The 23,072-nt window shown below is 41.5% G+C and overlaps 2 protein-coding genes and 1 non-coding gene across 6 annotated transcripts in view; 1 reads left to right on the forward strand and 2 right to left on the reverse strand.

Annotated features, from left to right (window-relative positions):
• The window catches only part of MRPS14 (mitochondrial ribosomal protein S14), a 25,765-nt gene extending 14,990 nt beyond the window's left edge, over positions 1-10,775 (forward strand). For both annotated transcript variants that reach the window (XM_054247796.2, XM_002760397.7), the window contains 3 exons: positions 1,504-1,662; positions 4,544-7,473; positions 9,591-10,775. In XM_054247796.2, coding sequence (XP_054103771.2) covers positions 1,504-1,662; positions 4,544-4,726 — 342 coding nt within the window. In that variant the 3' untranslated portion in view covers positions 4,727-7,473; positions 9,591-10,775. The remainder of the gene's footprint in view (positions 1-1,503; positions 1,663-4,543; positions 7,474-9,590) is intronic.
• LOC118149330 (U6 spliceosomal RNA) lies at positions 7,066-7,167 on the reverse strand. The gene has a single exon (XR_004736716.1). It is a non-coding gene; the product is annotated as a U6 spliceosomal RNA (small nuclear RNA).
• CACYBP (calcyclin binding protein) lies at positions 9,899-22,113 on the reverse strand. Of its 3 annotated transcripts, none has more exons than XM_002760341.6 (6): positions 21,865-22,113; positions 17,252-17,471; positions 14,352-14,448; positions 13,991-14,090; positions 11,947-12,044; positions 9,899-10,775 (listed from the first exon to the last, which is right to left on the reverse strand). In XM_002760341.6, exons 1-6 carry the CDS (start codon positions 21,877-21,879, stop codon positions 10,619-10,621), a joined length of 687 nt encoding a protein of 228 aa, XP_002760387.1. In that variant the 5' UTR covers positions 21,880-22,113; the 3' UTR covers positions 9,899-10,618. The 3 variants fall into 3 exon arrangements, with proteins under 3 accessions (XP_002760387.1, XP_008983223.1, XP_008983222.2); XM_008984975.4 differs by having other exon boundaries at positions 21,486-22,113; XM_008984974.4 differs by having other exon boundaries at positions 20,214-22,113.
• Positions 22,114-23,072: the final 959 nt, after the last annotated feature.

A 23,072-nucleotide genomic window follows, 5' to 3' on the forward strand; every position in this document is an offset into this window, starting at 1 on the left:
ATTTCCTCTGTTTTGAGAGACTTAAGTTTCTTGTGATCTATACTCCCTTTACCTATACTGTCAGTCAGAACTATAAACCATCACCACAAAAATGTGAGACAACAAGGAATATACTGTCTTATTACTGGACAACTAGTGCTAAGAAAGGTTAGGTCAGTGATAATTTTAAAGTACCCTTTGACCTAGCAGCTTTGTTCCCAATCATTTATCTTTGCTGGGTACAATGGCTCACCCCTGTAATCTCAGCACTTTGGGAGGCCAAGACAGATGGATCACTTAAGGTCAGAAGTTCAAGACCAGCCTGACCAACATGGTGAAACCCCGTCTCTACTAAAAATACAAAAAAAAAAAAAGCCAGGCATGGTGGCTTACACCTGTAACCCCAGCACTTTGGGAGGTCGAGGGCAGGTGGATCACAAGGTCAAAAGATCGAGCCCATCCTGGCCAACATAGTGAAACCCCGTCTCTACTAAAAATAAAAAACAAAAATTAACTGGGTGTGGTGGTGCACACCTATAGTCCCAGCTGTTCAGGAGGATGAAGCAGGAGAATCACTTAAACCCAGCAGAGGTTGCAGTGAGCCAAGACCGCGCCACTGAACTCCAGCCTGGCAACAGAATGAGACTCTGTCTCAAAAAAAAACTAGTCAGGTGTGGTGGTGGACACCTGTAGTCTGAGCTACTCAGGAGGCTGAGGCCTGAGAATTGCTTGAACCCAGGAGGCGGAGGTTGCAGTGAGCCAACATTGCACCACTGCACTCCAACCTGGGTGACAGAGCTAGACTCCATCTCAAAAAAGTAAATAAATAATACTGTATCTTCAAGATACATAGGAATACGTGTGAAATGATTTCTAAGACATTATTCACTGCAGCATTGTTTTTAATGGTTTGTAGTGAGGTAAGTCTGTCCAGCAATACCTGGGCTGTTAAATTATGATGCTTCTATATCGTGGATTGTGCAATATGAAAAAAATGTGGAAGCTTTTTACATTCAGATATGGAAAGATCTCTAAGGTATATTGTTAATTGAAAAGAGGGAATGAAAAATAGGGGAGTGTATACAGACAAAAATCTCTGAAGGATATACAAGAAAGTAGAAACAGTGGGTACCTGTGGGGTGCGGGGGTCACTGGGCAGGTGAGGAATGAAGTTGGGGGAGACTGCACTGTGTGTCTTTTTATACCTTTTTTATTTTTGAACCATGTGACCATTGGCCTAAGTACAGGTCAAAGAGAATAATAAAAATTACTGGAAATCTTAAGTCTTTCACCTTCCAATACATACGTTATTGGCATTATATTGCTATGGTTTTGACTTAATATGTATCTGCAAAAGTTATTTATTCTGAATTAGGAAGTCTATTATTTTAAATTATTAAACTGATCTAAAACAACTCTTAAAAGAATACTAGGTCATAAACAGTGGCAGAACGAGAATTGCAGGATTGAGGAACATTCAGAATGTGGGCCTGGCTATCCCTCACTTGTTGGTCTTTCTTTCAGATGGTTCCTTCATCAGCTTCAGGCCAAGTTCGAGGTTACTATGTAGACTGGAGAATGTGGCGTGATGTGAAGAGACGAAAAATGGCCTATGAATACGCAGATGAGAGACTACGTGTTAATTCACTCAGGAAGAATACCATTTTGCCAAAACTTCTACAGGTTGGCTAATTAAGATGAGTCTCTTTCTACCACAAGATCATTAACTCATGTCAGATCATTTTTGATACTGTTTGTTATGACTTGGTATCTGTATAATTTCTGGAGAATAAGATCCAAGTCAGTGTAAACAAATAGCCTTGACACTGATTTTGGTGAGTTTCAAATTAAAGACTATTCACTCCCAGCTAGCCTTTCAACCATTTCATTATGCCAGCCTTAGAAAGTACTGGTGAATTGAGTGGCTATTTTCAGCCTGAATTCTCCCTGAATTCATCCCAGTCTTTTAACTGGCATGGCATTGGGAGGCATTGCTGATGTTGCAGGCTGTGTGCCTAGCATGTGGCCTAAACTGTTCCTTACCCAGGACCATCCTGAGCTTGTCTTCCTGAACTCCCTTGCCCACCTCTGTGTGCTGAAGTGCCTTCCATTTAGGCTTACTTTCTTGTCACACTTCTTGGGTTGAATAAGAGGATATCAACCCTGCTTGGCTTTCTGAAGCATAAGGCCCTGCACCTAAGTGGTGACGTAGAATATCTGTGTTCAAGAGGCTTGTCAGGGAGATATAAATTAAACTCAAGGCCACTAAACTGATTGAGAGCTCAGATTTTTAAAAAATTACATTTAGAAAAGTGGGCAGAATGATACACATCCTATTTATTACTATGGATTCTTTTTAGTCTTGTCTGGATTAAGCCAGATGAGCAGAAAACTGAAGGTTTTGGACCACTGGGTTATGGCTTATACTAAAATGGCATTAAGCTACTTTCCTACATTTAGGGAGTAATAAGAAGTGGCAGGCCAGGCATGGTGGCTCATGCCTGTAATCCTAGCACTTTGGGAGGCCGAGGTGGGCAGATCATCTGAAGTCAGGAGTAAAACTTAGCTGGGCACAGTGGCCAGTAATCCCAGCTACTTGGGAGGCTGAGTCAGGAGAATCACTTGAACTCGGGAGGCGGAGATTGCAGTGAGCCAAGATCATGCCACGAAATTCCAGCCTAGGCAACAGAGCAAGACTCTGTCTAAAAAAAGACAAGAAGTCGCCTCAAGAAACTGAGCTCAAGATATTGATCAGGGAAGCAGGGGGTAGAATGGTGGTTGCTTGGAGCTAGCAGGACTGGGGGTATCACTGAGGAAATCAGGAGATACTGGTCAAAGGGGTATACTTTTTGTTGTAAGATGAATACACTCTGCAGAGCTAGTGCACAGCACCATGCCTATAGTCAGTCGTACTGTATTGTATACTTGAAATTGCTGAGAGAGTAGATCTGAAGTGTTCTTACCACACACACAGAAGGTGATTTTGTGAGGTGAGGGATGCATTCATTTCATTGTGGTAATCATTTCACAACGTATATATCTAGCAAATCATGACACTGTATGCCTTAAATACATGCAATTTTTGTCAATTATACCTTAATACAGCTGGGGATACATTGTTTGAGTCCATTTTTGAAGACACCCAGAAGAACTGTCTCTGGTGTGACTAGCAGCAGTAACTGCAGAGTCCGTGAATCATGGGAAGTGATCATGGTTCTCTGCTGCCTGCTAAGTAGCTGACAAGTCAAGTTTATATCCCAGTTCCAACCAATTTACAGGCTTTCACTGCACGCACTTTTGTGTCCTGAGGGTTTTATCTTTTCTACTCTCATTTCTCTTTGCCCCAGTTTCATCATTTGCAAACTGCCTTAAATCTTTCGGGAAACAAGAAGGGGTATGTTTCAATCAATCAATAATTGTAGCCGTTCTTTAAGGTCCTCCTCCACGAAACTTGGCTTCAATCTTCCTGCCCAGTCATTTCTCCTCTCCAGTTCCTTGTATAGCACTTATTTTCTACTACTCAGTGGCTGAATCATGTTATTTCATGTAATTCTCTTAGTTAATGATGGTAATACATGCATAAGCTTTTATGTTAATTTTGTGGCTGTTATATACATTCATTTGTGTTCTTTTAATGTGTTATTTTGCTTGTACCACAGTCTAGCACATATCCATCCTACTCGTCAGCACACTTACCAGATGAAAGTGAATATTATGAACACATATACTCTTGAACACATACGTAAGAAGAAATCTCTGTTGACAAAACCTGAGCCCAAGCTACTGCTGAAATCCCTGCTTTTCTCCCCTCAACCACTTTGCCCTTACCTGATTCATCCTCTACATTGCGAATTTTTTTAAAAAATAAAACTCATCTGATCGCTCCCCTTTACTTCTCCAGTGTCAGAATCTTTACTGACTCCGTGTGATACTCTCCTTCCTCCTTCTCTAGTCTTCTCTCAAGCCACATTCCCTCCTTAATTTGATCATCAGCCCAGAGGTTGCAAACTTTCATGATTCAAAAATCATGAAGAGGCAATAGAAATACATTCACATGCTTTACAAATGACTTAAACAAGAGTATGTAGCAGCACTATTCATATTCCCTCAAATCGGAAGATGACCTAGATGACCATCAAATGGAGGGTGGATGAATGAATTGTACTCATGCAATGAAAATCACCTGCCAGTGGCCTGGTGGCTCACGCCTGTAATCCTAGCACTTTGGGAGGCTGAGTGGTGTGGATTGCTGGAGCTCAGGAGTTTGAGACCAACCTGGGCAACGTGGCGAAACCCTGTCTCTACTAAAAATACAAAAAATTAGCTGGGCTTGGTGGTGCACACATATAATCTCAGCTATTCGGGAGGCTGAGGAGAATCGCTTGAACTCTGGCTGCAGAGGTTGTAGTGAGCCATATCGTGCCATTGCACTCCAGCCTGGGTGACAGAGTGAGACTCTGTCTCAAAAAACAAAAACAAAAAAATTACCTGCCAGTAAGAAGGAGGAATATACAATATGTGCAACAATGTAATGTGATCTCTGTAATAATGTGATTTCCCTTAGGACGTAGCTGATGAAGAAATTGCTGCCTTCCCCCGGGATAGCTGTCCCGTTAGAATCAGAAATCGGTGTGTTATGACGTCCCGTCCGCGTGGTGTGAAGCGGCGCTGGAGGCTTAGTCGTATCGTCTTCCGTCACTTAGCAGACCATGGACAACTTTCTGGGGTCCAGCGAGCGATGTGGTAAATGAGCTCCAGAACCTACTGAGCTTGCAGGAGAAAAGACGTATTTAATAGACCCAACCCTGATCTTGACATGGGCCCAGTATGGTAGTTTAGTCTACCTGATGCTATCCATAAACTACTTTTAAAATGAAGGAATTTGGGTGTTTCATGTCAGTGAATTATCTTTTCTCTTGGACTTAATAAACATACTGTTCCCATACATAGTGCAAAGAGTAGTATAATATTTTCTGTGAATGCTTTTATATCCTCCTTTTAAGTTTAATCTTTTAGTAACATATAAGGGGTTTTGTGGGTTTTTTTGTTTTGTTTGTTTTTGAGACAGTCTTGCTCTGTCGCCCAGGCTGGGGTGCAGTGGCATGATCTTGGCTCACTGCAACTTCCACCTCCCAGGTTCAAGCAATTCTCTGCCTCAGCCACCCGAGTAGCTAGGATTACAGGCGCCTGCCACCATGCCTGTCTAATACTTTTTTTTTTTTTTTTTTTGTATTTTTATTAGAGACAGTGTTTTACCATATTGGCCAGGCTGGCCTTGAACTCCTGACCTCATGATCCACCTGCCTCGGCCTCCCAAAGTGCTGGGATTATAGGCATGAGCCCCCATGCCCAGCCCAGGGTTTTTGTATTTTTAAGAGCATTATTTCATAAAATATTATCTTACATGTAATCCAGCTAATGGACATGTAGCCCATCTATGGCAGTTTGTAATGCTGGGCTAGCTGTCCTGAACTGCGGAGCTCCCCTTACTGTTGTTAGATAAACAATAGATGGGAATAGCAAGGCTGCTGTTCTGGATTATCTAATGCTCCACTTCTTTGTATGATGGCTGAACAAAAGAACCACTAAGTGTTTTCTTGTCCATCCTTAAGGACATCTTTAAAACAAATTATGCCTCCTTAAGCCCTTGAAAATCTTTATCGAAAGAGGAAGTTTTGTTGGAGCAGCACATATTCTCTGTTTTTATGTTTATTTAATCTGTAACAGGAATGAGTAAGGGTAGCAAGAAGTTCTCACTCAGTAACTCAACAGCGTGATCAGCCCAGTGATAAAGAGAGACATATTAGAATGGAAATACCTACTTAACATCAGGAAAATATTCATGGAGAACTTAATAAATCAGGAGGTGAGGGATGAGGTTTTTTTCTGCACAGTGGGAACAAAAGCACAAAGAAGCAAAGGCACGCTCTAGCATCAGAGGAACCACAGTCACTTCAGTGGATCAGAAATACGAAACACAAGACCAAGGGTATATCGTGGAGGATCTCACAAGTCACGTGAAGGAACTAAGACCAACATACCAGGTATGGTATGAGAGAGTTTAAAGCAAAGGAATGACATCATCAGCTTGTTATACAGGTAAGTGACAGCTGTGTGGCAGATGGCCATGAGAGGAAAAGGCTACAGGCAAGACAACCAATTAGGAGGATGTCTTAATTGTTGAAGAAGATGAAGGCCTGAACTAACATCTTTGTATTAGTAGAGAAGAGAGGACAGATTTTTAAAGTTCTAGGAAACAAAATTGGGTAAGACTTACAAGACTGATTATATCTAAGAGGTAAAGATGGCTCTCTGGGTTCCTGATAAAAGTGTCTAGATAGATGGTAGAGGGCAACTCCAAGAGAGAAAATTTGAAAAAATAACAGATTTAGAGAAAACAGAAGATACACAAGTTCAGGTTCCAGTCATGCAGTGTTGGAGATGCCTGTGTCAGCTGATGGAGAAGTCTAGTATGCAGCTGGATAGCAGAGTCTGAAACTCAGGTGGAGGTGGAGTTATGAGGGAATTATCACAATCTAGTTGGGATTTATATTTCTTAAATATGTATGACAGCTTACCAACTGGAATGTTCTACCTAGTATCTTAGCTACTAACTAGTGTTAATCAAATAATAACTAAAACAATCAGATTTACTGACTTCTGGTATATCATTGAAAGGACACCCCACATCTTTCTGGTTTGAATGAGAACAAGTTTGATCCATGTATTTCATTTCGTTGCTACATCTCTTAAATCCCTGATAAACATCTTCCTCCACTCCTTTATGTCATTCATTTGTTGGAGGAACTAGGCCGTTCTTCCTGTACAATGTCCAACATTTAGCTGTTTGATTCTTTCATGCAAATTCCCTATAAACTGGTAGTTACACTGAGACAGGCCTAGAGTCAGGCTCCATGTTTTAGAGATAAATTTTCATCAGCGGTGCTGTGTACTGTTGCCCAGAAGGCACGTATCTGGTTGTCTAACTTTTAATGATTGACCAGTGGGTTTGGGTGGGATTAGCCTGGTCCTTACATTTGAAATTAACCATTCATTAACCTGCCACTCAATGGTTTTTGCTTTTTGTTTTATGTTTTATGCTTCACAAATCTGCATGTCATCCTTGCCTAGGGGCCATGCTGACCTCGGTATCATTCCAGTTTTAGTATATGTGCGGCTGAAGCAAGCAGTCTTTGCTTATCACTGGTGATTGTTTCCCTGATCTATTGTTTTACTAAGGTTTGCAATTGTAATTTTTAAATTCCATAATGTTTCTGTATTGGACAGAAGTTGTGTCAAGAATCCTTCCTTATCAGCAATTTATTTTCCTGAAATTCTTTTCTTCAAGATAAATGAATTTTTTTTTTCGAGATGGAATTTTGCTCTTGTTGCTCAGGCTGGAGTGCAGTGGCGTCATCTCGGCTTACCACAACCTCAGACTCCTGGGTTCAAGCAATTCTCCTGCCTCAGCCTCCTGAGTAGCTGGGATTACAGGTATGTGCCACCATGCCTGGCTAATTTTTTTTAGTAGAGACAGGGTTTCTCCATGTTGGTCAGGCTGCTTTCAAAACTCCCAACCTTACGTTATCTGCCCATCTCAGCCTCCCAAAGTGCTGGGATTACAGGCATGAGCCACTGTACCCGACCAAATGGATGATTAACAATTTTCAGAGTAAATAAGTTGGTGCTCTAGCCAGTGGAAATGTTAACAAATTACTTATTTCTCCCTGTCATTGTGAAATTGCAAATTTTGTATATATTGTTTCAATCCATTCCATTCATTATTTCTTGCTCAACTTGTCCCATTACCAGTAGAAGCCCCTTAAGTTGGTTCCTGTATCCTATTGACTTGGTATAGAATTATTTAGTATTTCCTTGCTTTCTGACATAAGCTAACCTAGGTTTACTTTGGGCATTTCTTGCCTCAGACATTTTTTCCAAGGGTTCCTGGTCTTTTTTGTAGGAAATGGTGTTTAGTTTAGAGACCACAATGAGCACCAGGGGGTGCTGATAGCTAGGCTGGGCGCGGTGGCTCACGCCTGTAATCCCAGCACTTTGGGAGGCCGAGACGGGTAGATCACTTGAAGTCAAGAGTTTGAGACCAGCCTGGCCAACATGGTGAAACCCTGTCTCTACCAAAAAATACAAAAATTAGCTGGACATGGTGGCACATGCCTGTAGTCCCAGCTACTCAGGAGGCTGAGGCTGGAGAACCCCTTGAACCTGGGAGGCTGAGGTTGCAGTGAGCTCATATGGTGCCACTGCACTCCAGCCTGGACAACAGAGTAAGACCTTGTCTCAAAAAAAAAAAAAGGTAACAATGGTGAGTTTATATTGATTTAGAGTTGTGTTTCTTTCACATAAAAACCTTAGCTCCTAATGACATCAGCCTGTTTACCTTTATCATAAAATATATTAAAAGTTTCAATATACTATAATTTTACTAACACCAGTGATTAGTTTTAGATTCACTTGTGTTTTTATCCTTCGAATCCATCTCACTACCAGTGAGCAAACACTTGTGTTCTAAAGTTACTTGAAATTAGTTTATACTGCCAACTATATATGCTATGGTTTGAACATTTGTGTACTCCCAAAATTCACACTGAAATATAATCCACAATGCATTGGTATTAAGAGGTGGGGCCTTTAGGAGGTAATTAGGCCAGGAGGGCTCCACACTGTACCACCCTTCTAATACCGTAAGGTGGCACCATACTGGAAGCAGAAAGCAAGCCCTTACCAGACACATCTGCTGGTGCCAAATCCTAAGACTCCCTAGCCTCCAGAACTGCAAGAAATTAGGGTTTTTTTTTGTTTTTTTTTTTTTTTGAGACGGAGTCTTGCTCTGTGACCCATGCTGGAGTGCAATGGCATGGTTTCACCTCACTGCAACCTCTGCCTCCTGGGTTCAAGTGATTTTCCTGCCTCAGCCTCCTGAGTAGCTGGGACTACAGGTGCGTGCCATCACAGCTGGCTGACTTTTGTATTTTTAGTAGATAAATAAAAACTGGTTTATTCTCTTCTGAACAAGGTGAGCATCTTTACATGTTAAGCATCATTTACATTTCTTTTTCTATGAAATATTTGTTCTTAATTGTTGGACTCCCGTCAGTATATCGTTTGCTTTTGGGTTAATACTGGGGTTTTTCTGGTCATATAAACATTTTAATGTAGCTAAAACTGATCAATAGTTTTATTCCTTCTAGGTTAGTTTCCCCCCATCCTTCGGTTATAATGGAATTCCATCCATATCTTCTAGTACTTGTGTGCTTTCATTTTTACCATTAGATCTTCAGTCTGCTTGGGATATATCTATATGCCTATTTTTAGTTATTAAAAACCCATCTTTACTCCACTTTTAAAATGCCACTTTTACCATACTCTACTTTCTATGCATTGTGTCTGCTTTTCTGTTCCACTGGTCTGTTTATTCATGTGTCAACACCAATTACAGAGGCATAGTGTGTTTCAATATTTACTTGTAAATTTACTTGTATACTATATGTAAACTGTTTCTGTATTTTAATTTTAAATCCTGTTTTTTTCCAAATTCCCATATTGTAGCTTGTGTCTCTAATGGCCTCTTTTTTTTCCCCCAAATGAAACAGGTTCTCGATCTCTTATCCAAGCTGGAGTACAGTGGCATGATCATAGCTCATTGCAGCCTTCCTCCTGGGCTCAAGTGATCCTCCAGCCTTAGCCTCCCAAGTAGCTAGGATTACAGGTGCCAACCTCCATGCCTGGCTTCAATTGCTTTCACTGACCTAACTGCATTGATTGGCTAACACCTCCAGTAAAATACGATAATGGAGATCAATCGCACTGCTCCTGATTTCAGAGGTAACAGTAATAATTCCCACTAAAAGCCTCCCTCTTTTCTGACATACTCCTAGACAAACAAACCATAAAGCTGTTCTAATGAAGAAAAACTTAACTTTATTGAGCATAGGAATAGATGGGCTTTCAAATTATTTTTTGCTTTATGGTTATTACTTTTATAAACCATTTGATCCATGGCAAAACTAACTGGTACCATACAAAGATGTTTGTCTATTGTCATGTTTAGGTTTGGTTTCTATTCTACATTTGTAAACAAATACATTTAAATCTAGATAGAAACATTTGTGATTGAATTAGTGCACGGTAATACATGGCGTATACATTGCTTAAGCTGGTAATAAGGGGTCAGATGTACAACAACCTTCAAGCACAGGCACAGATTTGCATTTTATGCAAAAATTCAGGTTTTACTGTTTTTACATTGGTGGAAGCTGATGTCATTAACTTACAGGCAAGCAAATACTTTTGTTTTCCAATTCTTAGGTGAACAAAAATACACACAATGTAGCCTTTTCATTGGGCAAGACTTGCTTTTTATATTTCACAAGAGAATGCAATATAACCCTTGAACAAGATTACCAAGATACTAATAAAACCATCTTTGCAGTTATGTTTAATAAGCATATTTTATTTAAATAAATCCTCCAGTAGGAAATGGAGAATTTACTGCCTTTACTTAGAAGGCTATGTAAATAGCTATCTGTCAAATTTAAATATGCAGCTCGCCAATATTCCCTTATTGGAAACATCAGTATTTCCATATCATACCACAGTTCCCAAAAAGGACTTTAAAGTCTCAAAATTCTGTATCTCCTTTGGCTTGCTTCTCTCTCGATTCCACCCAGGCTTTATTAATGGTTCGCTTCATATCATCATCTCCATCCTCATAAATTTTCTTTAGAACATTCATCAATCCCTCACTAGGATCTGTTTCAGTGTCATAGGAGGGCTTCCTGTTAAAAAGAAAAAACATACAACAATGGAGAATCAAAAGCACAGAAAGAGCATAATTCAGGTTAACACTGGCAGGAAGTAGAGGGACAGAGATTGAGAGAGAAGACGGAGCATCCAAAGATACAATCAAAACAGCATGCAAATTCATCTTAATGAAAACACATACCTACCAAACATGTACACACTTGATGCATGAAAGAGTGATCATCACAATATTAAGGGGCTATTCTGAGGCAGTGGGATTCCCTATTTTTTTTTTTTTTTTGAGACAGAGTCTTGCTCTGTCACCTAGACTGGAGTGAAGTGGTACAATGTTGGCTCACTGCAACCTCCACCTCACGAGTTCAAGCAATGCCCGAGTAGCTGGAAAGGCACGGGCCACCACACCCAGCTAATTTTTGTATTTTTAGTAGAGATGGGGTTTCACACCATGTTGGCCAGGCTGGTCTCAAACTCCTGACCTCAGGTGATCCACCCACCCACCCCTGCCTCCTAAAGTACTGGGATTACAGGCATGAACCCCCCTCCACCGCTGTGATTTTCAATAGGCAAAATAAGTAAGGATTTGATTTTCTAACTTGTTTTATTTTTTTTAAAGCATGTTTCCTCATAATTTGGGGGGGAAAAAACCACAAATGTACATTACACATGGATGTACCCTGAAGCTCATTAGAAAAGCTCTCTTAAGCCTGAGCTACACAGATCTAGGCCTGGTGGTGATAGCATCATCTTTGGTCAGTACTTCTAGAAGACAAACTGACCTGCAATGCAAGTATCATCGAATAAACATTTTTTAAAAGTCATCATTAAGAAGGATAAAGATTTTTTTTTCACTCTAAACCAGTGACAATGAAAACAACTACATATCACAACCATCATCTGAGAAATTTAAAACATACAGGGGTATCTGAGTCTCTCTGGAACTACTGAAACAAATGTTTCTAGGAATGGGCACAGTATTCACGTAGAAGCACAACTGTGCCTAGGGTTAAGAACCACACTAAAGAGTCAACCCTAACTACAAAGACCTTCTTAAAAAGTAACTTGCTGGATATGTGCCCTCTTCAGATAGTTACTGATAGCTGAAACCATAAATATCCATAAAGACAAACTTAAAAATCCATAATCTCAAATACATTAAAATTCTTTTAAAAAATGAAAGTGACTCACTCTTTTTCTTTGCACTCTTTTTCAACCTGAGTCAGGTAATCCCACCTTGTGTTTTCCACTTTCTTTCTACATAAGATCAGAACTGTATCAGTCTTGACCTGGAAGAAAAGTGGGAAAACAGGTACAACTTAAAAGACATGAAGATAAGCATGAATATTTAGAAAACAGTCAACTCTCTAATAGGTGTAGATTTATTTTGGGTGCTAGTAATACTTGTATGAATAGGCCAAAATGTGAACATTCATGGTGTGAAAAGACCATCAATAGTAAAACTTGAATGTGATCATATCCTAGTAAATGGGAATCAAGACAGAGTGGGTGTTAATGGGAGTGAAGGCAGAAATTTCATTAGGAAGGCCTCTCTGAGGCTAAATCTGAGCTGAAGCCTAAGGTCAGGAGAAGGCAGGTGGCAGAGCATGTAGATGGAGCCAAGACTGGCTGATCTTGGTGTGCTTGAGGAACAGGAGGAGTGGCTGGATTTTAGTGACTGAAGGAGACAGAAGAGGATTTGGGGACAGGCAAGAAACCAAGTCAAATGAGGCAGTATGGGACAAGATGAGGCATTTGGAAAGTGAGAAAGAAGGGCACTGTACAGGTCTTTCAACAACGATTACTACAACTTCTAGGGATCCACCTATGGAACTAGTGGATGCAAAACGGTGCAGTAAGACAGCTGATCAACTATATTCTAGTATTACCTATAAGCTGTTATGTCACTATGTATTATAAAAACAGATAGCAGAATGGCATGTCTATATACCTAATGCAGTGAACTTCATTTATTCAAATTAGGCAGAAAAGAGGGACTATCTGATTTAGTAAAATTATGAATAGTTTTTAAAAGACAGTTTCATCATTTTCACAGCTGCTTCCAAATCCAAGGAGGCTGAGTACTTAAGACCTCCTTTTATGCATACATTATGCACAATGCTGACACTACCATTAATTTAAGCACTTACAGAATGTACTGCACTTCAGTGTATCATTTCAACTTTGTGAAGTAAATTATTACTATCACATAAATGCAGACACTGAGGCACAGAGTGATTAAGCTGCCAAAGGTCAAAAACAGTAAGCAGTAAAGCTGGCGTAAAACTCAAGTCTCATTTTTAACTACCTTCAAACGTTTCCTTCCTGATTTTAATGGAATCATTTTTTTTTTTTTTTTTTTTTGAAACAGAGACCTGCTTTGTTGCCTAGGCTGGAGTGCAGTGGCGTGATCTTAGCTCACTGCAACCTCCGCCTCCTGGGTTCAAGCAGTTCTCTACCTCAGCCTCCCGAGTAGCTAGAATTATAGGCGCTCGCCACCATGCATGGCCAATTTCTGTATTTTTAGTAGAGGCAAGGATTTTCACTATCTTGGCCAGGCTGGTCTTGAACTCCTGACCTTGTGATCCACCCACCTCAGCCTCCCAAACTGCTGGGGTTGCAGGCATGAGCCACTGTGCCCAGCCAGGAATATTCTTTTTTTTTTTTTTTTTTTTTTTTGAGATGGAGTATTGCTCTGTCTCCAGGCTGGAGTGCAGCAGCGCAATCTCGGCTCACTGCAACCTCTGCCTCCTGGGTTCAAGCAATTCTTCCACCTCAGCCTCCCGAGTAGCTGGGACCACAGGCGCTTGCCACCACACCTAGCTAATATTTCTATTTTTATTAGAGACAGGGTTTCACCATGTTAGCCAGGATGGTCTCAATCTCTTGACCTCATGATCTGCCCAGCTTGGCCTCTGGAATATTCTTACAATAGCCTATTCTTCTACAAAAGGAGTTGGCAAACGTTCTCTGTCAAGGGCCACATAGTAAATATTTTAGGGTTCATGGGCTATATGGTCTGCTGCGGCCACTTAACTCTACCATTGTAGTACAAAAGCAGCCACAAACAACACACGAATAAATACGCATGGTTATGTTCCAATAAAACATTTGCAAAACAGGCAGTAGTCTCTGTTACAGTGGACAAATTCATTCCAGTTCATCTCAATTCTAAATCAGCCAGGTTCAATTTAGGAAGGTTTCACAACAGTATGACCAAATAAAGCACACTTACTTTTTTGGAACTGCCTTCCACAGAGATGGGTTTCAAGAGATTGTTCACAATCATGGAGTAACTCTTCCCATTTAGATTCTTTACCAAAAGATCAAATGACCTGCAACAAAATGGGGAATATGATCTTTCCAGTTCTACGAAAGGCACTCCATAGTTCTTGTGGAAAAAAAAGCCACTGGTTTTATTTCAGGGTGTGTGTTTGGCCATTCCAGATGATTTTAACGCTTACCTTCTCAAAGTAGTTGTAAAGATTAATTCTCAATTTAAGAAGGATTTTACTAACTGCAAAGAAGAGAGTCCCAAGATGAGGCAATGTTGACTGTTAATGATCGCTGTCTTCCCGATTATAATGAGAACTCACCTCTCTGTGAAATGCACCTGCACATTCTCAGTGGGAACTTGATGAACTCCAGTTAAGGTAATGTAGATTTTCACAAACTTATCTGACTGATCCCATCCTGGCAACAACAAAAGATGGAACGCAAGTAAGTCTCTCAAACTATATCTACCAACAGCAAATGCACATGGCTCAAATTTCAGGAAAGTAAAAATATGGAAATCCAGTCATATAAACATGAAAAAATTTGAAATCTAAGAAATTTTCAAGGTTGAGAAATGGAGCCTCAAAGCAGCTAAGTACTACCCAAAGTTAGGCATCTAACAAGTGCCAGACTAATTCAGATTCAAATCCAGGTTTCTGAACACAAAGCCTATGCTCTTTTTATCCCTTAGAATAAAAATATGATCACTAAATACATTTTTAAAGACTAGTTCATTTACCATTTTTATGGAAATAATTTTGTCCTACATCTAAATATTGGTAGTTCTCCACTTAGCTGGATGGCTAAAGTCTAATTCCGTATCATTTCTACTTCTCTAAGTAGTCTAACAAATGCAATCCTAGCTCCCTTAATTTCTTTCCAGGGCAGAACAATGTAAAAGACTCCCAATTCTTCATCCAAATCTGACATACCTACCAGTATCTATTAAATGCTATTTCAGTATGTATTATCAAACTACCAACAAGTCTCTAACCTAGAGGAACTCTGTCGACGTAAAAGACATATAAACTTCACAAAATACCATCTCATTTGTAGAAAATAAAAAGCTTCGTAAAAAAGTCGTCTGTTTATCAAGTATATGTACACATCCCTAACTGGTCCTCACTTAGTCCTACAGAATAAAAACATGCCCCATTCTCCATGACGTTTTTCACACTGCAAGCCTATATCAAAATGGCTCATGTACCCCATAAATATATACAACTACTGTGTACCTACGAAAATTATAAAGAAACATAGTGTTAATCCAATGCCCTGAGGGTTTCAGAGAACTTCATTTATTAATAGTTTCTTCCCATTCAGTCAGTCCATCCTCTGGATTGACAATACTTCTCCCTCAACACATTTCTATGTTCCTGCTTAAAATACCATAATCCTAAACACCTTCAGATCAGTTTTCTATACTCAACTGAGCACACAGTACAATTTCCTATAGTACTATACAGTACATTTCTTAGGCATTCTGGCTTGATACTAGCAACCTGACCAAAAAAATCATGTGTCATAGCTTGATTATATAAAGCTCAATTAAAAAAAAATCTTTAAGTACTTAATAACTCAATATCAGGGCCAGGCGTGGTGGTTCATGCCTGTAATTCCAGCACTTTGGGAGGCTCAGGCGGGTGGATCACCTGAGGTTGGGAGTTCGAGACCAGCCTAACCAACATGGAGAAACCCAGTCTCTATTAAATATACAAAATTATCCAGGCATGGTGGCACATGGTTGTAATCCCAGCTACTCGGGAGGCTGAGGCAGAAGACTCGCTTGAACCCAGGAGGCAGAGGTTGCAGTGAGCAGAGATCATGCCATTGCACCCTAACCTGGGCAACAAGAGTGAAACTCCGTCTCAAAAAAAAAAACAACAAAACTCAGTATCAGAAGCACGACAGTTTGAAAGTCTTTCTTAATAGTCTTATAAAATGCAGTAACAGAACTACTAATGCTTTTCCTTTACTACAAGTCTTTTATCTCATTTAACTCAGATACCCTAGTTTTGCCTATCTTTAACAGACGACACAGTATAAAAAGTTCAACTCTGGCCGGGTGGAGTGGCTCACACCTGTAATCCCAGCCCTTTGGGAGGTCAAGGCCAGTGGATCCACTGGAGGTCAGGAGTTTGAAACCAGCATACACATGCTTTTCACTATACCAATATTCCATATATATCATGCCTTCCAACTCTTCCTCTGCTCATGCTGCTCCCTTTTCAACTTACTGAATATACAACTCACCCTTCACATTCAAATCTAATTTTCCCCGTTTCTCACCTCCAGAATTATTTCCTGAGCTATATTACCCACTATGTACTAGACACTATGAGCACAAAGAAAAAAAAGACTGTCCTTGCTCTCATGAGAGCTGATCACTCATATTCAAGTTGTACTGCCGCCAAAACAAAAAGCTGAATACACCACTGAAGGAAAGTGTTACTACATTGTTATAGTGTGAGTTATATGTCTGTGTCCCAACCACACCATGAGCAAGGACTGGGTCTTAGTCACTCTTGTGTATCCTTAAGTCCAAGCACAATAGTGATACACAGTAAGTGCTCAAAAACATTTATTGAATTTAACTGGATTCCTCTCCTCAGTTAATTGAGGTGGCTGTCAGAGTGCAACGTAAAACATTAAAAACCACCACCACTGCAGTGCCTCATATATACTGAACAATTTCAGAGTAAGTTGCTTCGTTGTTGCTATTCATCTTTGCACTGAATCACCTTATTGTTAACATCTTTTGTAAATTATCCCTTCCTATTTATTAAATAAAAACTGATGGGTCTTCCTCCAAGCCACCAAAAACGCACACAGAAAGCTCTTTTAAAGATAAATTTGGCCGGGCACGGTGTCTCACGCCTGTAATCCCAGCACTCTGGGAGGCCAAGGCGGGTGGATCACGAGGTCAAGAGATCGAGACCATCCTGGTCAACAAGGTGAAACCCCATCTCTACAAAAAATTAGCTGGGCATGGTGGCACGTGCCTGTAATCCCAGCTACTCAGGAGGCTGAGGCAGGAGAATTGCCTGAACCCAAGAGGCAGAGGTTGCAGTGAGCTGAGATCGCGCCATTGCACTCCAGCTGGGTAACGAGCGAAACGCCGTCTCAAAATAAATAAATAAATAAATAAAAATTTGTTACTAGATCACTATGAGGAATAGGTTGATCGGAGGCAGAACTGGTCTAGGGAAGCAAATCATACCATAATTACTGATTTTCACTGTATAGCCTGTTGTAATGGGAGCAACCACAGCAGCTGGCTTTTCATTTTCAAGAAGCTCTGCTTTCTTCTGTGATTTCTGTTGCATCTTGTTCTTGATTTCTGTCTCAATCTTGGATTTTTCAGCTGTAAGGGCATCTCGTATTCTTTTCCTAGTAGTCTTTTCCAGCAACACCTTTACCTCTTCTAGATCTTTCTGTAGCTGTGTTAAGACAAAAAATAAGTTAGCTATGATAAATAAGGCTATGGTTTTCTATTGTGCTTATCACTCATTTCAACTTACTGAAATAAGCACTAAGAATTAAGAGGTTCATCTAAATTTTCTAGGATTGAGTTGCAACTTCAATTCTTTCCTCTGGCTTATTAACTATAATTAACTCAAGCTTCCTTTTTTTTTAAAGGAAAACTTTGAACAATCTTGAACAAACAATAGGTAATCAAACCTAGTTTCCAGTTTGTATTTAAAATATTTACAAGACACATCTGCAACTTAGAAATTTTTTTTAACAAGGTGTTCATAGATTTCCTTGTAACATCTAATCCTAGTATCATTAGATGTTAAGACACTTTAAAAATATTTAAGAGATGAGAGAACATGCAGTGTAATACAGCATGGTAATATAGCAACTTTACTGAGGTAATGAATACTCTACTTTCTGTCACTGACTGGTCTTCATTATCTTCCCACCTCAAATACCTCACATAAAAAAAGTCTAAAGTTTTCAGACTAAAGATTTTTAAAAACAAATTTCTGCTTTTAAGGAAAAGTCTTGTTCTGAAGCTGGGTCTTACAGTCAGAAGTGTAGGAGTTGGGTGCACAGGTGACAAAAAACCCAAAATGCAACCTACTCTTGGAAATTATCTTTTGAAAAAGCCACCAAGTTCTTGTTTTCTTTTTATGCCAATCCATCATCTACTAAAGTCTACTACTTTTTACTTTCTAGAGATAGAGGCAACATTTTATGAAATTCAAGAGTTAAAGACAATGTTAGAAAATTATTGAGCCTAAGTTTTTTTCCCTAATTACCCTCTGACATACTGCAAATGCACAAGATCTTTCCAAACAGGTGATTCGCTTTTCTTACAATGACTTTTACATTCTGGCTGGATACTACCAACTTGACCAAAAAATCTTCTGTCACAGCTTGATTATGTCAGAAGCTCAATTTAAAAAAATCTTTAAGTGTTTGATAACTCAGAATAGCCAGGTGCAGTGGCTCACACCTATAATCCCAGCACTTTGGGAGGCCGAGGCGGGTGGATCATGAGGTCAAGAGATCAAGACCATCCTGGTTATTAGCAAGGTGAAACCCCATCTCTACTAAAAATACAAAAATTAGCTGGGCGTGGTGGTGCGTGCCTGTAGTTCCCAGTTACTCAGGAGGCTGAGGCAGGAGAATTGCCTGAACCCAGGAGGCGGAGGTTGCGGTGAGCTGAGATCGTGCCATTGCACTCCAGTCTGGGTAACAACAGCGAAACTCCGTCTCAAAAAAAATAAAATAAATAACTCGGAATATCAGAAACACAACAGTTTGAAAGCCTTTCTTAGTCATAAAATGCAGTAACAGAACTACCCATTCTTTTCTTTTACTACAAGTCTTTTATTTAATTCAGAGGCCCTAGTTTTGCCTAACTATAACAGATGACATAGTATAAAAAGTTCAACTCTAGCTAGGTGCAGTGGCTCCAGCACTTTGGGAGGTTGAGGCCGGTGGATCGCTGGAGGTCAGGAGTTCGAGACCAGCCTGACCAACATGGCAAAACCCTGTCTCTACTAAAAATACAAAAATTAACCAGCGTGGTGGCACATGACTGTAATCCCAGCTACTCAGGAAGCCAAAGCAGGAGAATCACTTGAACCCGGGTGGCAGAGGTTGCAGTGAGCCAAGATCACGCCATTTGCACTCCAGCCTGGACAACAAGAGCAAAACCCCGACTCAAAAAAAAAAAAAAAAAAAAAAGTTCAACTCTGCTCCACCCTCCTGTCCACCCTCAGACCCTTCCAAGAGCGGTTCATACTACCATGACAAAAAATTCTGCAAACTCATCTTTTGAGCCTAGAACTAAGATGTTTTGGTTCAAAGTAATATTTTTATTGTAATAGTTCCAAAAATTCATGCTGATTCCAAAATTCCTAATTCATAAAAATATTGAAATGTAAAATGAAATGTAACAAGCCTAAACAAGAAATTCTGATTTTTGACTGGAATAGGAATGCTTTTTCTAGCAGAATCAGAAAAGTACTTCAAATTAGGCAAGAGATTCCCCCAATGGCTGAATTCCCAAGCCTCTTTATTGCCAGTTTGGCTGTAATCTTTTTATTGTAAGGTATGCACTTAAGAAATTTACAACTGAAACAGTTCCTCAGTTCTGCTGTTTGCAGATTTGAAACCTTCCTGCACAAATCCTTTAACATGTCCTAGATAGAGTAGTTTCTCATCTAGTTTATCATGGAATTTTCCTTGCCTTCTTGGCATGTATTTGTTTTACCTATATAAAAATTCTATTTTTCTTTTATCCCTATCCATAACGCATTCAAGCTTTACCTATTTCCTAATTCTTCACCTAGGAGGCATTAACACCAATGTGCCTCAAAAATGGGCAAAGGAATTCAACACACATTTCTCACAGAAATGGACACCAAGCACATTAAAGATGCTCAACATCCTCATCAAATCCCTAAGATGCCACTTCACACCCACTAGGATGGTATCATAAACCAAAAAAGAAAAATAAAACATCCCAGAAAATAACAAATGTTGATAAGGATGTTGGGAAACTGGAAGCTTCAAACATTTCTTGTGGGAATATGGTGCAACCCTCTGGAAATAGTTTTAACAGTTTCTCAGAAAGTTACCATATGAACCACTAATTCCACTCCTAGGTATATACCCCAGAGAACCGACAAAAATGTCCCCCCAAAAAACTTGTATACATTACTCACAGCAGCTAGCCAAGAAGTGGAAATAAGGCCGGACGTGGGCCCCATGGCTCACGCCTGTAATCCCAGCACCTTCGGAGGCCCAGGCAGGCAGATCACTTGAAATCAGGAGTTTGAGACCAGCCTGGCCAACTTGGTGAAACCCCGTCTCTACTAAAAATACAGAAATTAGCTGGGTGTTGTGGAGCGCGGCAGTGAGGCAGGAGAATCGCTTGAACCCGGGAGGTGGAGGTTGCAGTGAGCCAGGATTGTGCCATCCAGCCTGGGCGACAGAGCGAGACTCCCGTCTCAAAAAAAGAAGTGGAAATAAGTGTCCATCAACTGATGAAAGGATAAACACAATGCGCCATACGCATGAAAAAGAATTTTAGCCATAAAGAGCATGTGTACTGATAAATGTTACACCACAGATGAACCTGAAAATGTTAGTGCTAAGTTGAAGGAGCCAAAAAGCAAGAGGCCATACACAGCGTAATTCCATTTATATGAAATGCCTAGAATAGGCAAATTCAGAGACAAAGTACAAGATGAGTAGTCAGGACCTAAGGGAGGAATGGGAAGCAATTGTTTAGACATTGGTGACACCTGCACTACACTGTGAACATACCAAAAACAAACAAAAAACCCTGAATTGTACACTTCAGAATGGTTAAAAATTTGAATTCTCCATATGCATGACTGGGAAGTTCTCTCCTCAAGGCACATGGTACCCAATACCTACCTTAACAGACTTGTCACAAGATATCCAGATTAATACTAAAATATACAAACCTCACAGTTTTTCTTCATTTGAAGAAAAAATTTTGAGGGGGGAAAACAAAAAAGCCTGGGATTTCCCAGTACTTGTTTTCATAAAGCAAATCTAGTTAACACACACCCAACACTAAACTAACTGTCCGGTCTTCACCTCCCCCGTAGGCCAGGCAACGAGCAATACAAGTACTATCATTACCACTTTCGAACTGAGCAAACTAAGTCTCCATAAAATTTAATTCTCCAACGTCCAGAGTTGACAGAGCTTTAACACAGGCCATTCGATTTCTCACTATCAATTACGACTAACTAAGTTATTTATTGTAAAAGTCGCATACAGCATAGTGCTGTTTGCCAAGCACTGGCTTAAACACCTAGAAATCATACTTTTTAACAACCCTGTGAAATAGATGCTACTGCGACACAGAGAAGCTAAACAACTTGCCCAGAGTAACACAGCTCGTTGTGTGTAGAGAAAACACGACTAAGAGAATTCAAGTGCTAGCACCAAGAACTTCTCACCTTCCGACCGCCCTCTACCATCAACGACTCTCACGTTTGCACCCAGCTTTGCTTGAATGAAGCTTCCAGTCCTCCGGCTGGGAAGCCAGAGCAGAAAGGGCCCGAGGAACAAGCGCAGCGGGCCGCTCTCCTAGACCCACTCCCCGCACCGCCTGCACGGAGAATCTCCGCACACCCCCTCTCGGGCCCGGCAGGCGAGTGGGTGCGGGGCCGAAGGGAAGCGCGGGGAAGCATCCCCCCACCCTGGGAAGGCGCGCCCACTGCCGCGGGACCGGGTCACCGCAGGGCTGCTCAGTACAAGGAAACGGCGGTGGGGCGGGAGGCCGGCGCTGCAGCTCCAGCCCGGAGGGCATTAGGAAGATAGGGTCGGACCACTTACCTCTTCCGAAGCCATGGGGGCTAGTTCAGGCCCAAGGCCCGAGCTGCAGCCGCGCAGTGGAGGGAACGGGAAACGCCGCGCGGAGCCCTCAAACCGAGCGCAGACGCCCACCAGCACGAGTCGCAGCGCCGCAGCCTGCGCGCACACCGACCCTGCGCGAGATCACGGCCCGCCTCCCGCACGCGGCGGCTCTGGAACCTTCGCGAGGCCGTCGCCGCCACCGCCCACCGCGAGCGCGCACCTCCCGCCGACCCTTACCCCGCCCCTTCCCGCCCCGTCGAGTCTGGCTCCGCCCTCCCGCCGAGTCTCCTAGCAACGCTCCAGTCTCGTGAGAGAACCGGCAGATCGAGAAGAGTAATGTCATCCTCTGCGCCCCGACAACTGTGTGCATTATCATTTGACCGTGCTGGGCCAGGCTGCGCAGTCGCAGATCGAAACCGCTGCCTTAACCCAGCCCCGGAAATTATGTACCGAACTTCGGAGTCCAAGTCGGAAGTTGACTACAGAGTCACTTGCTTCCGTCCGCTCTAGCACACCAGACCCGCCAGGCAGCCATGTTGTGTAAAGCCAGTTTCTCAGCCTACGCGAGAAAAAGGCAAAAATGGGGAGAAGGAGCAGCCTGGCTACGTTCAAACGGGAAAGAATGGATGTGTTAAGCGTGGAGGGCTTCTGAAAGGAGCGGTTTGATTTGCAGAGAATTTGGCGCGCTGGAGACGTCACCAAGGTCTAGCCTCTCCAACGTGGCGGCGTCATCACGTGCCGCGGTAGGAGGTGTGGCTGCGTTGTCCACGTGACCGCGCCCAGTGCCGGAATCCCAGATCAAGGCACTAACATAAGGGCTGTCCTGTGGCCACAGTTTCAATCCCTCCTTTCTGTCGTGGACTGTTGAAGCACAATTTCCTGGTGCTTTCGCCCCTTTCACCGACCATTTCAAGAGTCCGTTGTTCTCACCTGGGTTTGGGTTCGGTATAAGTGAGCCTGTTGACCCTCAAAGAAAATGCTGAAATGTCTTCTGGGGACGATGTTCTCTTCTAGTTCTTTTTTTTTTTTTTTTTTTTTTTAAGAGACGGGGTTTCCACTGTGTTAGCTAGGATGGTCTCGATCTGGTGACCTTGTGATCCGCCCAACTCCTCCCAAAGTGCTGGGATTACAGGCGTGAGCCACCGCGCCTGGCCCTCTTCTGGTTCTAACCGTGCCAATCCCCAGAG

This window comes from Callithrix jacchus, chromosome 18, assembly GCF_049354715.1.
Source record: "Callithrix jacchus isolate 240 chromosome 18, calJac240_pri, whole genome shotgun sequence".
Taxonomy (NCBI): domain Eukaryota; kingdom Metazoa; phylum Chordata; class Mammalia; order Primates; family Cebidae; genus Callithrix; species Callithrix jacchus.

Excerpts from the sequence above, each read along its gene's own strand:
- CACYBP (XM_008984974.4), bottom strand. The coding sequence starts at position 20,258 with ATGGGGCCCACGTCCGGCCTTATTTCCACTTCTTGGCTAGCTGCT. Across the intron at positions 17,472-20,213 it reads CCACTTCTTGGCTAGCTGCT|CTACAGAAAGATCTAGAAGA; the intron begins GTGAGTAATGTA and ends GTCTTAACACAG. Across the intron at positions 10,776-11,946 it reads AAAGAGTGCAAAGAAAAAGA|GAAGCCCTCCTATGACACTG; the intron begins GTGAGTCACTTT and ends TCTTTTTAACAG.